This window comes from Anomaloglossus baeobatrachus, chromosome 4 (assembly GCF_048569485.1).
Source record: "Anomaloglossus baeobatrachus isolate aAnoBae1 chromosome 4, aAnoBae1.hap1, whole genome shotgun sequence".
In the NCBI taxonomy this organism is placed as follows: Eukaryota; Metazoa; Chordata; class Amphibia; order Anura; family Aromobatidae; genus Anomaloglossus; species Anomaloglossus baeobatrachus.
The window spans coordinates 688,764,847-688,779,022 of NC_134356.1; the positions used below are offsets into that span (position 1 = coordinate 688,764,847).

General features: G+C 47.9%; 1 protein-coding gene across 1 annotated transcript; it reads right to left on the reverse strand.

The window, feature by feature from the left end:
- Positions 1 to 1,147: 1,147 nt before the first annotated feature.
- LOC142302904 (olfactory receptor 10A7-like) lies at positions 1,148 to 2,092 on the reverse strand. Its single transcript, XM_075344009.1, has one exon. The coding sequence runs from the start codon at positions 2,090 to 2,092 to the stop codon at positions 1,148 to 1,150; it is 945 nt and encodes a 314-aa protein (XP_075200124.1).
- Between the last annotated feature and the right edge of the window lie 12,084 nt (positions 2,093 to 14,176).

Here is a 14,176-nt window from a genome sequence, read left to right on the forward strand (position 1 = left end):
GGTCCGATAGTCTGCATATTAGCAAAGTAAGATTCCCAAAGTAATGCATGTTGGTTGCACATGTGCCGGCTCATGCATGTAGTAGTCAAATAATTGAATTTTTGCCTTTACTGAATCGTTGTTTACAACATTGCTAGAAAATGATAGTTGGGTCATCCTTTGCAGTCTCAAAACGGCCAAGGCTAGGCAATGCTTCCTGTGAACTGGAGACCCAACACCGCTGCTTGCCACAGCCGGAGTTGTGGCTGAGGATGCAGTGCTTCTCATGGTTGCATTACTATGCATTTGTATGGGAATCAGCAACGTAACATCCTTGTCTTCCTCCTCATCCTCCTCATCTGCTAAGCTACTCAGCTGTGTGCCTCTGGGTTCATTCCAAGTGGGATCTACAGCTTCATCGTCAAGCTCTATGTTGTTCCACTCCTTCTCTTCCTGATTTGACATCACAAAACAGTGCACATGTTCCTCAGGTATTTCAGTCTTTTCATCATTACCTCAACCCCCAGGGGTTAACGTTACTTGATGAGGTTCAGGATCCTCCTCGGACCCTACTTCGTCCAGGCCAGAATCCAACTGACAAATATTTTTGGGCATCGGTGTAGATGCCTTCTTCCTCTTGAGTTTGGGGATCTTTGGAACAGATCTCAGATGCCTATGGGACAAAATGTGTGAAAAACTCTGCAGACTTATCAGACTTATCTATTTGTGGTTCTCCACAGTCAGTTTGCCATCTGGAGATTTGTGGCGTGCACCTCTGGCTTTTCCCGAGTCCCCACCCCCTACATTCATTAAATACGTCCTGCCACTCATGATAAAACATCACAATCCTATCCAAAAGCATAACATGTTATTAGAAAAGCATTTTTGTAACACACAGTTATGGAACAAAACCGAACATTCCCGATTTTTGGAGAAAGTGCTCATGTTATCGAGCCCGAGTCGCACATGCAAAGGCTTGTACTAAATTTGAATTTGGCAAACCTTTATCTAATAGTTCACTTATCTCTACCTGGGAAGAGGATTGCACCCAAAAATAGCAGTGAACTTAAGCAGATGTATAGAATAATATCCCAAGGAAAATGCAAGGTGTACCCTAAAAAATTGTAATAAAATGTTATTTTTCTTAGACTACATGTAAAAATCATTACTATGAATTATATTTGCACATGTAAAATTTTTTAAACATTTGTTTAATGGTTTTTCTGATCTCCTGGTTCCTCAGGCTATATATGATGGGATTCATCATTGGAGTAACCACAATGTACAGAAGAGACATGAACTTGTTTGTGGTTAATGAATTTTCATCTGATGGCGCCATGTAGACCATCATGAGGGTTCCATAGTAGGTGCATACAATGATGACATGGGAGCTGCAGGTGGAGAAGGCTTTTCCCCGTCCACCGGTTGATGATTGGGATATAACAGTGAAGAAAATTCTGAGATAGCTTGTAATAATTAGTGTAAAAGGAATGATGCCCAAAATTATAGAAAAAACAGAATCAACCAAAAATATATTGCTAGTGTCTGATGTAGTCAATTCAAGCAGTGGCCCAGAGTCACAGAAGAAATGGTCTATGACATTTTGACCACAGAAATCCAGCTGGAAAAACAATACCATTTCCAAAGATAAGACAAACATTATAAACCAGGAGCCAAGAACCATCTTGAGGCAAACATGAGGTTGCATTATGGAATTATAATGCATTGGGCTACAAATGGCCAAATATCGATCATAGGACATTATAGTAATGAAATAACTCTGGATGAAGCCAAATATAAAGAAAAAGAAAAGCTGGATGATGCAGCTCCTCAGTGGCACCACCTTTATATCAAATAGTATTATATTTAGCATCATGGGTACAATGGTCGTGGTTAGCAGGATATCGGCCACAGCTAGATGCTTGAGAAAGATGAACATTGGGATATTGAGGTTGTGATTTGTGGACACCATCACTATAATAAGAAGGTTTCCATTCATTATCACCAGGTAAGAGAAGAGGAAAATGATGAAGAGCAGATATTTGTATTTATATAGACCTTTAAATCCAAGGAGCAGGAACTCTGTCACTTCAGTCTGGTTGCCATCACACATTTTTGGTATAAAAAGTAGGTGCTGAATGGTTCCTTGAAAGAATGTATTATGTGAGTCATTCCAGATTACATTAATTATATATAGATCATCAAAATAAAATCTAAAATACACCCTCTTTACATTTATTTGCACTCCCCATTCCATTCCATCTGCCATGACGGTGACCTGTGGCTGCTTTACCTATTAATATTTGCAGCTTGAATTTTGATTAGTCGGCCTGATGAGAAGTTATGGTTGTGGCGGGATGAATATGGGACAGCGCTAATCCAGCAAATCAAAAGAAGAGTCATGGATGGCGAGAGACAGGAAGAGATATTACCACTCCCATGAAATGTCTACAGGCCGATAAAGTGGGATGAACAAATCAATTTTCACCAAGTCATTTCAATTCAATTATTCTACATCTTTTACTACTCTAAAAACTATATAACAATATAACAAGACTCCTTTGATGCACAGCTGCACAAAGAAATCCATACATAGTTTTAGAGGGAAACTTCTATGGTTACTGAAATTCTTGCATGGGAGTCTGATATATATATATATATATATATATATGGATTTCTTAGTGCAGCTGTGCATCAAAGGATTCTTGTTATATTGTTATATAGTTTTTAGAGTAGTAAAAGATGCAGAATAATTGAATTGAATATATATATATGTAAATTAGGTCTGCGAGCGCACTGGTGGGCATAGAGGAGCACTTGCAGTATATGGTTCCCTTTTGCTTCCCTCCACCAGTACCACCCCCACTAACATTCTGTTAACGCTCCATAATTTCACCTCTGTTCATCACTGTCAATCAAAATGTGAAGGATTGTGCTGGCAAAGAGAAATAAAGAGGAGTATAGTGCAAGTGCACCACTTCAAGCACATAGCCACTTGCAAACGTTATTTGAATATCTTTTTTCTTCTTCCTCAGGGCCTCTAAAAATTTGGCCTTGTGCGTAGAATTTATTCCAGCCAAATTTACACTCAAAATAATAAACAGCTTTTCTTCCATTCTGAGCCTTGCTATGTCCCAAACAGTGGTTTCTGACCACATCTGGAGAATTTCCAAAAAAATTGATTAAAACATTTTGGGGACCTGTTTTTTCCTATTTCTCCTTGTGGAAATGAGATGCAGTTTTAAAAACAGTATTAGTTCCAGAAGTTTTTCAAATACAGGGTGGGCAATAAGTATTTATACACCCTGGGTGAGCTATAAGTATGGATACACCCTGGGTGGGCTATAAATATGGATATACCATGGGCGGGCCATAAGTATGGATACACCATGATAAAATGGAAGTGGTTGCTGCTAAATCACCTTACCATTTATGATATAGTACATGGGAGGGGGCTAAACATTTGAGGCCGGCATTATTGTTTATTATATCAGGGTGTATCCATACTTATGGCCAACCCAGGGTGTATCTATAGTATCTATACTTATGGCCCACCCTGTATATTAGTCCATAAAAGATAGATTGTGTAAATTTCCTTCGAAAAAAGCAATAAAAAGTTGTTGTAAAATATTAACCCTTCTAACAGCCTAACAAAATAAAAGCATGTTTGAAAAATAATTCTGACGTAAAGTAAAGACTGAGGACTTAAGGCTGCTTTACACGGTACGACCGATTGTGCAATTTCACAATCAATCGTACCCTCCCCCGTCCTTTTTGCGTCACGGGCAAATCGCTGCCCGTGTCGCGCAAAGTCAGTAACCCCTGTCACACGTACTTACCTCCCGTCCGACCTCGCTGTGGGCGGCGAACGTCCACTTCCTGGAGAGGGAGGGACGTTCGGCGTCACAGCGACGTCACACAGCCGCCGGCCAATGGAAGCGGAGGGGCGGAGATGAGCGGGACGTAAACATCCCGCCCATCTCCTTCCTTCACATAGCCGGCGGCGGCCGCGTGACGCAGGTGAGCTGTTGTTCATCGTTCCCGGGGTGTCACACGGAGCGGCGTGTGCTACCCCGGAAACGATGAACAACTAAATTAAACGATATTATGGAACCTAGCGAGCAGTACACGACTCACGATTTGTGAGCGATACTGCGTCGCTAGGAGGTGTCACACAGGCCGGCATCGCCAGCGATGCCGGATGTGCGTCACAAAAACCGTGACCCCAACGATCTATCGCACGATAGATTGTCTGGTGTAAAGCAGCCTTTAGAGTTTGCAAATTGTCAATTTTTTTTATTATTTTCATCAAATTTTAGTTGTTTTCAGAAAAGAATTCTAAATATATCAACAAAATTTTGCATTAACATAAAATGAAATATGTCATGAAAAAATAATGTCAGTGACACTAGGATCTGTAGAAGCAATGCAGAGCGGTTACCACTAGGTATGAGCAAGTATACTCATTATTACTCGGTATTCGCTGAGTAGTAAGGTATTCGGGCTACTCGTAACTCCGTGAGTATCCTTGTAATTACTCGTTAGGAGTAGCGAGTCCAATGTAAGTCAATGGGAAATGTGAGTAATTGTCTGCTGGACCCTACAAAGCGGTCTGGGGGCTGAGTAAAAGGCTTAAATTGATGCATGATTGTTTAAAACAATCACACATCCATTTCAGCCTTTTACTTAGCCCTCAGACCGCTTTGTAGGGTCCAGCAGACAGTTAATCAGCTGATGCACGCTCCCTTGTGCTGTGCTACTCGCTGCTTCGCTCCCTGGGCTGCGCTCCTCGCTGCCCGGTGCTTCGCTTCCTGGTGCTCCTCGCTGCCCGGTGCTTCGCTTCCTGGTGCTGTGCTCCTCGCTGCCCGGTGCTTCGCTTCCTGGTGCTGTGCTCCTCGCTGCCCGGTGCTTCGCTTCCTGGTGCTGTGCTCCTCACTGCCCGGTGCTTCGCTTCCTGGTGCTGTGCTCCCCGCTGCCCGGTGCTTCGCTTCCTGGTGCTGTGCTCCCCGCTGCCCTGTGCTTCGCTTCCTGGTGCTGTGCTCCTCGCTGCCCGGTGCTTCGCTTCCTGGTGCTGTGCTCCTCGCTGCCCGGTGCTTCGCTTCCTGGTGCTGTGCTCCTCGCTGCCCGGTGCTTCGCTTCATGGTGCTGTGCTCCCCGCTGCCCGGTGCTTCGCTTCCTGGTGCTGTGCTCCCCGCTGCCCGGTGCTTCGCTTCCCGCTCCCTGCTCTCTGATGTTGCGCTCCCTACCGGGTCCTAACTTAGGATTCGGTGAGAATGCGGCAGGGGAGCAAAGCACCAGTCGGTCTCCCCCTCTAACCCCCTCTCTCATACTCACCGGCCCGGCGCTGCACGGCTGTCACACTGCTCTAGGTGTTTCTCCTCTTTTGAAAATGCCGGTCACTCATTATTCCATCTCGGATTAACTGCTTCCAAAGCTCACCAGCGCCTATGATTGGTTGCATTCAGATGAGCCCCCAAGCTAAGTGACAGCTGTCTCACTGCCACCACTCACAGCCACTGGTGGGTGAGTCTATATCACACAGTACAATAAATTACTAAATAATTAAAAGAAAAACGATGTAGGGCCCCCCAATTTTGATAGTCAGCCAAGATAAAACAGACAGCTGGGGTACCAGTGTAATGAAAGTCAATGGGGGACTCAATCATTTTCTGGGAAATCTGGAAAAATGCTGGAATTCCTCAAAAACATCCATTGTACACGGGTGCTTGAGTCGTAGCCATCCAAGAATTCAACTATACAATACAAGTACTGAGCACCAAACATGGTACTGCTCACTCATCAGTAGTTACAGATTTTCAGTACCCATACATGGTAGTGCTTACTCATTATGAGTTACGAGTACTGAGCACCCGAGCATGGTAGTGCCCGCTCATCACTAGTTACCAGTACTGAGCACCTGAGCATGGTAGTGCCCGCTCATCACTAGTTACCAGTACTGAGCACCCGAGCATGGTAGTGCCCGCTCATCACTAGTTACCAGTACTGAGCACCCGAGCATGGTAGTGCCCGCTCATCACTAGTTACCAGTACTGAGCACCCGAGCATGGTAGTGCCCGCTCATCACTAGTTACCAGTACTGAGCACCAGAGCATGGTAGTGCCCGCTCATCACTAGTTACCAGTACTGAGCACCTGAGCATGGTAGTGCCCGCTCATCACTAGTTACCAGTACTGAGCATCCGAGCATGGTAGTGCCCGCTCATCACTAGTTACCAGTACTGAGCACCCGAGCATGGTAGTGCCCGCTCATCACTAGTTACCAGTACTGAGCATCCGAGCATGGTAGTGCCCGCTCATCACTAGTTACCAGTACTGAGCACCCGAGCATGGTAGTGCCCGCTCATCACTAGCTACCAGTACTGAGCACGTGAGCATGGTAGTGCTCGCTCATCACTAGCTACCAGTACTGAGCACCTGAGCATGGTAGTGCCGCTCATTACTAGTTACCAGTACTGAGCACGTGAGCATGGTAGTGCTCGCTCATCACTAGCTACCAGTACTGAGCACCCGAGCATGGTAGTGCCCGCTCATCACTAGTTACCAGTACTGAGCACCCGAGCATGGTAGTGCCCTCTCATCACTAGTTACCAGTACTGAGCACCCGAGCATGGTAGTGCCCTCTCATCACTAGTTACCAGTACTGAGCACCCGAGCATGGTAGTGCCCACTCATCACTAGTTACCAGTACCGAGCACCTGAGCATGGTAGTGCCCACTCATCACTAGTTACCAGTACTGAGCACCTGAGCATGGTAGTGCCCGATCATCACTAGTTACGGGTACTGAGCACCCGAGCATGGTAGTGTCCGCTCATCACTGGTTACCAGTACTGAGCACCCGAGCATGGTAGTGCCCGCTCATCACTAGTTACCAGTACTGAGCACCTGAGCATGGTAGTGCCCGCTCATCACTAGTTACGAGTACAGAGCACCCGAGCATGGTAGTGCCCGCTCATCATTAGTTACCAGTACTGAGCACCCGAGCATGGTAGTGCCCGCTCATCACTAGTTACCAGTACTGAGCACCCGAGCATGGTAGTGCCCGCTCATCACTAGTTACCAGTACTGAGCACCTGAGCATGGTAGTGCCCGCTCATCACTAGTTACCAGTACTGAGCACCTGAGCATGGTAGTGTCCGCTCATCACTGGTTACCAGTACTGAGCACCCGAGCATGGTAGTGCCCGCTCATCACTAGTTACCAGTACTGAGCACCTGAGCATGGTAGTGCCCGCTCATCACTAGTTACGAGTACAGAGCACCCGAGCATGGTAGTGCCCGCTCATCATTAGTTACCAGTACTGAGCACCCGAGCATGGTAGTGCCCGCTCATCACTAGTTACCAGTACTGAGCACCCGAGCATGGTAGTGCCCGCTCATCACTAGTTACCAGTACTGAGCACCTGAGCATGGTAGTGCCTGCTCATCACTAGTTACCAGTACTGAGCACCTGAGCATGGTAGTGCTCGCTCATCACTAGCTACCAGTACTGAGCACCTGAGCATGGTAGTGCCTGCTCATCACTAGTTACCAGTACTGAGCACCCGAGCATGGTAGTGCCTGCTCATCACTAGTTACCAGTACTGAGCACCCGAGCATGGTAGTGCTCGCTCATTACTAGTTACAAGTACTGAGCACCCGAGCATGGTAGTGCCCGCTCATCACTAGTTACCAGTACTGAGCACCCGAGCATGGTAGTGCCCGCTCATCACTAGTTACCAGTACTGAGCACCCGAGCATGGTAGTGCCCGCTCATCACTAGTTACCAGTACTGAGCACCCGAGCATGGTAGTGCCCGCTCATCACCAGTTACGAGTACTGAGCACCCGAGCATGGTAGTGCCTGCTCATCACTAGTTACCAGTACTGAGCACCCGAGCATGGTAGTGCCCGCTCATCACTTGTTACCAGTACTGAGCACCTGAGCATGGTAGGGCCCGCTCATCACTAGTTACCAGTACAGAGCACCCGAGCATGATAGTGCCCGCTCATCACTAGTTACCAGTACTGAGCACCCGAGCATGGTAGTGCCCGCTCATCACTAGTTACCAGTACTGAGCACCCAAGCATGGTAGTGCCCGCTCATCACTAGTTACCAGTACTGAGCACCCGAGCATGGTAGTGCCTGCTCATCACTCGTTACCAGTACTGAGCACCCTAAGCATGGTAGTGCCCGCTCATCACTAGTTACGAGTACTGAGCACCCGAGCATGGTAGTGCCTGCTCATCACTAGTTACCAGTACTGAGCACCCGAGCATGGTAGTGCCCGCTCATCACTAGTTACGAGTACTGAGCACCCGAGCATGGTAGTGCGCGCTCATCATTAGTTACCAGTACTGAGCACCCGAGCATGGTAGTGCCCGCTCATCACTAGTTATCAGTACTGAGCACCCGAGCATGGTAGTGCTCGCTCATCACTAGTTACGAGTACTGAGCACTCGAGCATGGTAGTGCCCACTCATCACTAGTTACCAGTACTGAGCACCCGAGCATGGTAGTGCCCGCTCATCACTTGTTACCAGTACTGAGCACCTGAGCATGGTAGGGCCCGCTCATAACTAGTTACCAGTACTGAGCACCCGAGCATAGTAGTGCCCACTCATCACTAGTTACCAGTACTGAGCACCCGAGCATGGTAGTGCCCGCTCATCACTAGTTACCAGTACTGAGCACCTGAGCATGGTAGTGCCCGCTCATCACTAGTTACCAGTACTGAGCACCCGAGCATGGTAGTGCCCGCTCATCACTTGTTACCAGTACTGAGCACCTGAGCATGGTAGTGCCCGCTCATCACTAGTTACCAGTACAGAGCACCCGAGCATGATAGTGCCCGCTCATCACTAGTTACCAGTACTGAGCACCCGAGCATGGTAGTGCCCGCTCATCACTAGTTACCAGTACTGAGCACCCGAGCATGGTAGTGCCCGCTCATCACTCGTTACCAGTACTGAGCACCCGAGCATGGTAGTGCCCGCTCATCACTAGTTACGAGTACTGAGCACCCGAGCATGGTAGTGCCTGCTCATCACTAGTTACCAGTACTGAGCACCCGAGCATGGTAGTGCCCGCTCATCACTAGTTACGAGTACTGAGCACCCGAGCATGGTAGTGCCTGCTCATCACTAGTTACCAGTACTGAGCACCCGAGCATGGTAGTGCCCGCTCATCACTAGTTACGAGTACTGAGCACCCGAGCATGGTAGTGCGCGCTCATCATTAGTTACCAGTACTGAGCACCCGAGCACGGTAGTGCCCGCTCATCACTAGTTATCAGTACTGAGCACCCGAGCATGGTAGTGCTCGCTCATCACTAGTTACGAGTACTGAGCACTCGAGCATGGTAGTGCCTGCTCATCACTAGTTACCAGTACTGAGCACCCGAGCATGGTAGTGCCCGCTCATCACTTGTTACCAGTACTGAGCACCTGAGCATGGTAGGGCCTGCTCATCACTAGTTACCAGTACTGAGCACCCAAGCATAGTAGTGCCCACTCATCACTAGTTACCAGTACTGAGCACCTGAGCATGGTAGTGCCCGCTCATCACTAGTTACCAGTACTGAGCACCCGAGCATGGTAGTGCCCGCTCATCACTAGTTACCAGTACAGAGCAACCGAGCATGATAGTGCCCGCTCATCACTAGTTACCAGTACTAAGCACCCGAGCATGGTAGTGCCCGCTCATCACTTGTTACCAGTACTGAGCACCTGAGCATGGTAGGGCCCGCTCATCACTAGTTACCAGTACTGAGCACCCGAGCATAGTAGTGCCCGCTCATCACTAGTTACCAGTACAGAGCACCCGAGCATGATAGTGCCCGCTCATCACTAGTTACCAGTACTGAGCACCCGAGCGTGGTAGTGCCTGCTCATCACTAGTTACCAGTACTGAGCACCCGAGCATGGTAGTGCCCGCTCATCACTAGTTACCAGTACTGAGCACCCAAGCATGGTAGTGCCCGCTCATCACTAGTTACGAGTACTGAGCACCCGAGCATAGTAGTGCCCGCTCATCACTAGTTACCAGTACTGAGCACCCGAGCATGGTAGTGCCCGCTCATCACTAGTTACCAGTACTGAGCACCTGAGCATGGTAGTGCTCGCTCATCACTAGTTACCAGTACTGAGCACCCGAGCATGGTAGTGCTCACTCATCACTAGTTACTAGTCCTGAGCACCTGAGCATGGTAGTGCCCGCTCATCACTAGTTACCAGTACAGAGCACCCGAGCAGGGTAGTGCCCGCTCATCACTAGTTACCAGTACTGAGCACCCGAGCATGGTAGTGCCCGCTCATCACTAGTTACCAGTACTGAGCACCCGAGCATGGTAGTGCTCACTCATCACTAGTTACTAGTACTGAGCACCTGAGCATGGTAGTGCCCGCTCATCACTAGTTACCAGTACAGAGCACCCGAGCAGGGTAGTGCCCGCTCATCACTAGTTACCAGTACTGAGCACCCGAGCATGGTAGTGCCCGCTCATCACTAGTTACCAGTACTGAGAACCTAAGTATGGTAGTGTCCGCTCATCACTAGTTACGAGTAACGATCTCCCGAGCATGGTAGTGCCCGCTCATCACTAGTTACCAGTACTGAGCACCCGAGCATGGTAGTGCCCGCTCATCACTAGTTACCAGTACTGAGCACCCGAGCATGGTAGTGCTCACTCATCACTAGTTACTAGTACTGAGCACCTGAGCATGGTAGTGCCCGCTCATCACTAGTTACCAGTACAGAGCACCCGAGCAGGGTAGTGCCCGCTCATCACTAGTTACCAGTACTGAGCACCCGAGCATGGTAGTGCCCGCTCATCACTAGTTACCAGTACTGAGAACCTAAGTATGGTAGTGTCCGCTCATCACTAGTTACGAGTAACGATCTCCCGAGCATGGTAGTGCCCGCTCATCACTAGTTACCAGTACTGAGCACCCGAGCATGATAGTGCCCGCTCATCACTAGTTACCAGTACTGAGCACCCGAGCATGGTAGTGCTCACTCATCACTAGTTACTAGTCCTGAGCACCTGAGCATGGTAGTGCCCGCTCATCACTAGTTACCAGTACAGAGCACCCGAGCAGGGTAGTGCCCGCTCATCACTAGTTACCAGTACTGAGCACCCGAGCATGGTAGTGCCCGCTCATCACTAGTTACCAGTACTGAGCACCCGAGCATGGTAGTGCTCACTCATCACTAGTTACTAGTACTGAGCACCTGAGCATGGTAGTGCCCGCTCATCACTAGTTACCAGTACAGAGCACCCGAGCAGGGTAGTGCCCGCTCATCACTAGTTACCAGTACTGAGCACCCGAGCATGGTAGTGCCCGCTCATCACTAGTTACCAGTACTGAGAACCTAAGTATGGTAGTGTCCGCTCATCACTAGTTACGAGTAACGATCTCCCGAGCATGGTAGTGCCCGCTCATCACTAGTTACCAGTACTGAGCACCCGAGCATGGTAGTGCCCGCTCATCACTAGTTACCAGTACTGAGCACCCGAGCATGGTAGTGCTCACTCATCACTAGTTACTAGTACTGAGCACCTGAGCATGGTAGTGCCCGCTCATCACTAGTTACCAGTACAGAGCACCCGAGCAGGGTAGTGCCCGCTCATCACTAGTTACCAGTACTGAGCACCCGAGCATGGTAGTGCCCGCTCATCACTAGTTACCAGTACTGAGAACCTAAGTATGGTAGTGTCCGCTCATCACTAGTTACGAGTAACGATCTCCCGAGCATGGTAGTGCCCGCTCATCACTAGTTACCAGTACTGAGCACCCGAGCATGATAGTGCCCGCTCATCACTAGTTACCAGTACTGAGAACCTAAGTATGGTAGTGTCCACTCATCACTAGTTATGAGTACCGATCCTGCAAGGATGGTAGTGCCCGCTCATCCCTAGAACCACCCAATTTCTCTTCCTTAAAATATCTTAATACACAACCAGAATGGAAAATATAGATACTTTTCATGTCAATGAAAACCTTAAATATGTGTCTATTGCAAGGCATAGGGAGTTTGTACATTGCAGTAAACGGAGAGATCAGAGTGTTTGATTGCAAAGTATGATTTGCTCATCAGAAAGCCTATTTAGATGAAATGACTCTATCTGCAACTAATTCCATGTCCATTTTCTAATGAAATTAAAACATTTCCCAGTGTGTTCATTTCTTAGATTTGTTTTCTGCTAATTCTTATCCCGGTCCGTTTATGTTTTACTTCACATACTTTAAATGTAAGCATTTCTTAAGTTCCTGTGCAAAATCACAAAAAATACAAGATAAATACAAGTTGTGTGGCATTAGTTTCCTGCGTCGGTGCCCATGATTCCTGATTGTGGACAGATCCCAGGATTGTACTTACTATGAGCTATGAGCTGGAGGTGAGGATATGACCGCCGTCTGCTCATCACAGGGATCAGCTCCCGGCACAGACCCGGCAGATATGAGGCCATCAGCGACATTTACCTTTTATTTCATCCCTTATTTATATAGAGTAATATCCCTGAGATAGGGCTGAGGGAAGACGTAAAACTGTGTATTAGTGTAATTACCCCAGGGCCTACAATTTCCCTTTGGTGTAAAATCTATCACCAGAGGTATTGTATCTTAGACATGCTATTAAGCTGGTGTATGAGGGATGTTTAAAGGGAATGTGTCATTAGAATATAACCTGTTGTTTAAATCATATTTGTGTATTAATCAATTTTTTTTAGATTTGCCATTTTATTATTACATTAACATTCAAAGTTTTAAAAAATATAAACTTTGAGATCTATATGTGACGCCCCAGGGGCTGTGGGGTACTCAGTCCCAGGCATGCGGTGCGCAGGGGGGAACAGTCGTGGTCGCGGCCGAGGCCCAGTTCCGTGACCCTGGGGGTCGGTCCAATAAAAACGGGGGTGAAAAATAAAAAGGGAATAAGAATAGAAGAGTACTCGACTACGCCAATTGTGATGTGCAGCCAGGTTATTCGGGCCGCCGCTGCAGGGTTCTGACGGGGCTGATGGAGTACTGCAGCCTAGGTGTTTTGGGCCCTCTGCAAGCAGGGACAAGCCCCAGCAGTGGATGATGAGGGGGCAATGGCAAGGAACAGTCAGTATATGTGTGCAGAGACAAGAAGGAAACAGTCCACACCGGTATTGCGGTTTCAACTTGCCTTTACTGGAGGATGGTACCTGGACCCGCGGATGCCGGTTACAGGTGTTCCCACTCCCCTTGTTCTCCATACCAAAATAGGAATAACGTTTGGAACACCATTCTAAGTCCGAACTGGGTGCAAAAACCTAAAAAAATCAGTATTCACCCAGCAGTTTCTGCTATTTCATGTATTCCTCTTACATAGTCACTGGTGTGCATACCATATCTCCCCATAGTGATGTTTTTTTAGGTTTTTGCACCCAGTTCGGACTTAGAATGGTGTTCCAAACGTTATTCCTTATTGTTAGTATTTTTCCGTTTGTGAACCCTCCCCAACCACACCTATTGCCAATCCATATCATACGCATATATAGCCTGGGTCTCAGCTTCCCATACACGGTAAGTTTTTTAACTGCATGAGAGGACACACACAAGCTAGGGACCCCAACGTAGAGAAATACTTTGGCGTAGTGTTGGGGCTCTATTGCATTGATCAATTCAGTAGCTAAATTTCTCTTGATTCATATGTTCATGGCAGTAATGCAGATTCCATTTTTTCACATATTCACTCTTGCATGTAGCTATTGGATTTTTCAAGTCAGTATTCACACAGCAGTTTCTGCTATTTCATGTATTCCCCTTACATAGTCACTGGTGTGCATACCTGTTCTCCATGCCAGCTGTGACATGGGTTGGCTATCCTCGTGCACATTTGTTGTTGATGGACTCCCGTGGCCTAGAGCTGCTTGGGAGCCCCTTCTCTACGGTCTTGGTCCTATTGCAAGCAGCCTGGACTATTTAAGGGGTTCAGTCCTCGGTCCCCTCTTTGCTGCTGATGCGTCAGACACTTTGGGTGGTGAGGGACCCTTGAGATCCCCTCACCTGGCAAAATTAACAGTTGACAATAGAGTGTCCCACAGTCCTAGGGTCTGTACCCCACCTTGTGTTTAGTCCTGTGAGTCTGGGTTCCAGACTTCCACAGGCGTCCTGTGGTTCCTGGAGTCTTACACTTCCACAGGTAACCCACGGTTCCTGGAGTCCTGG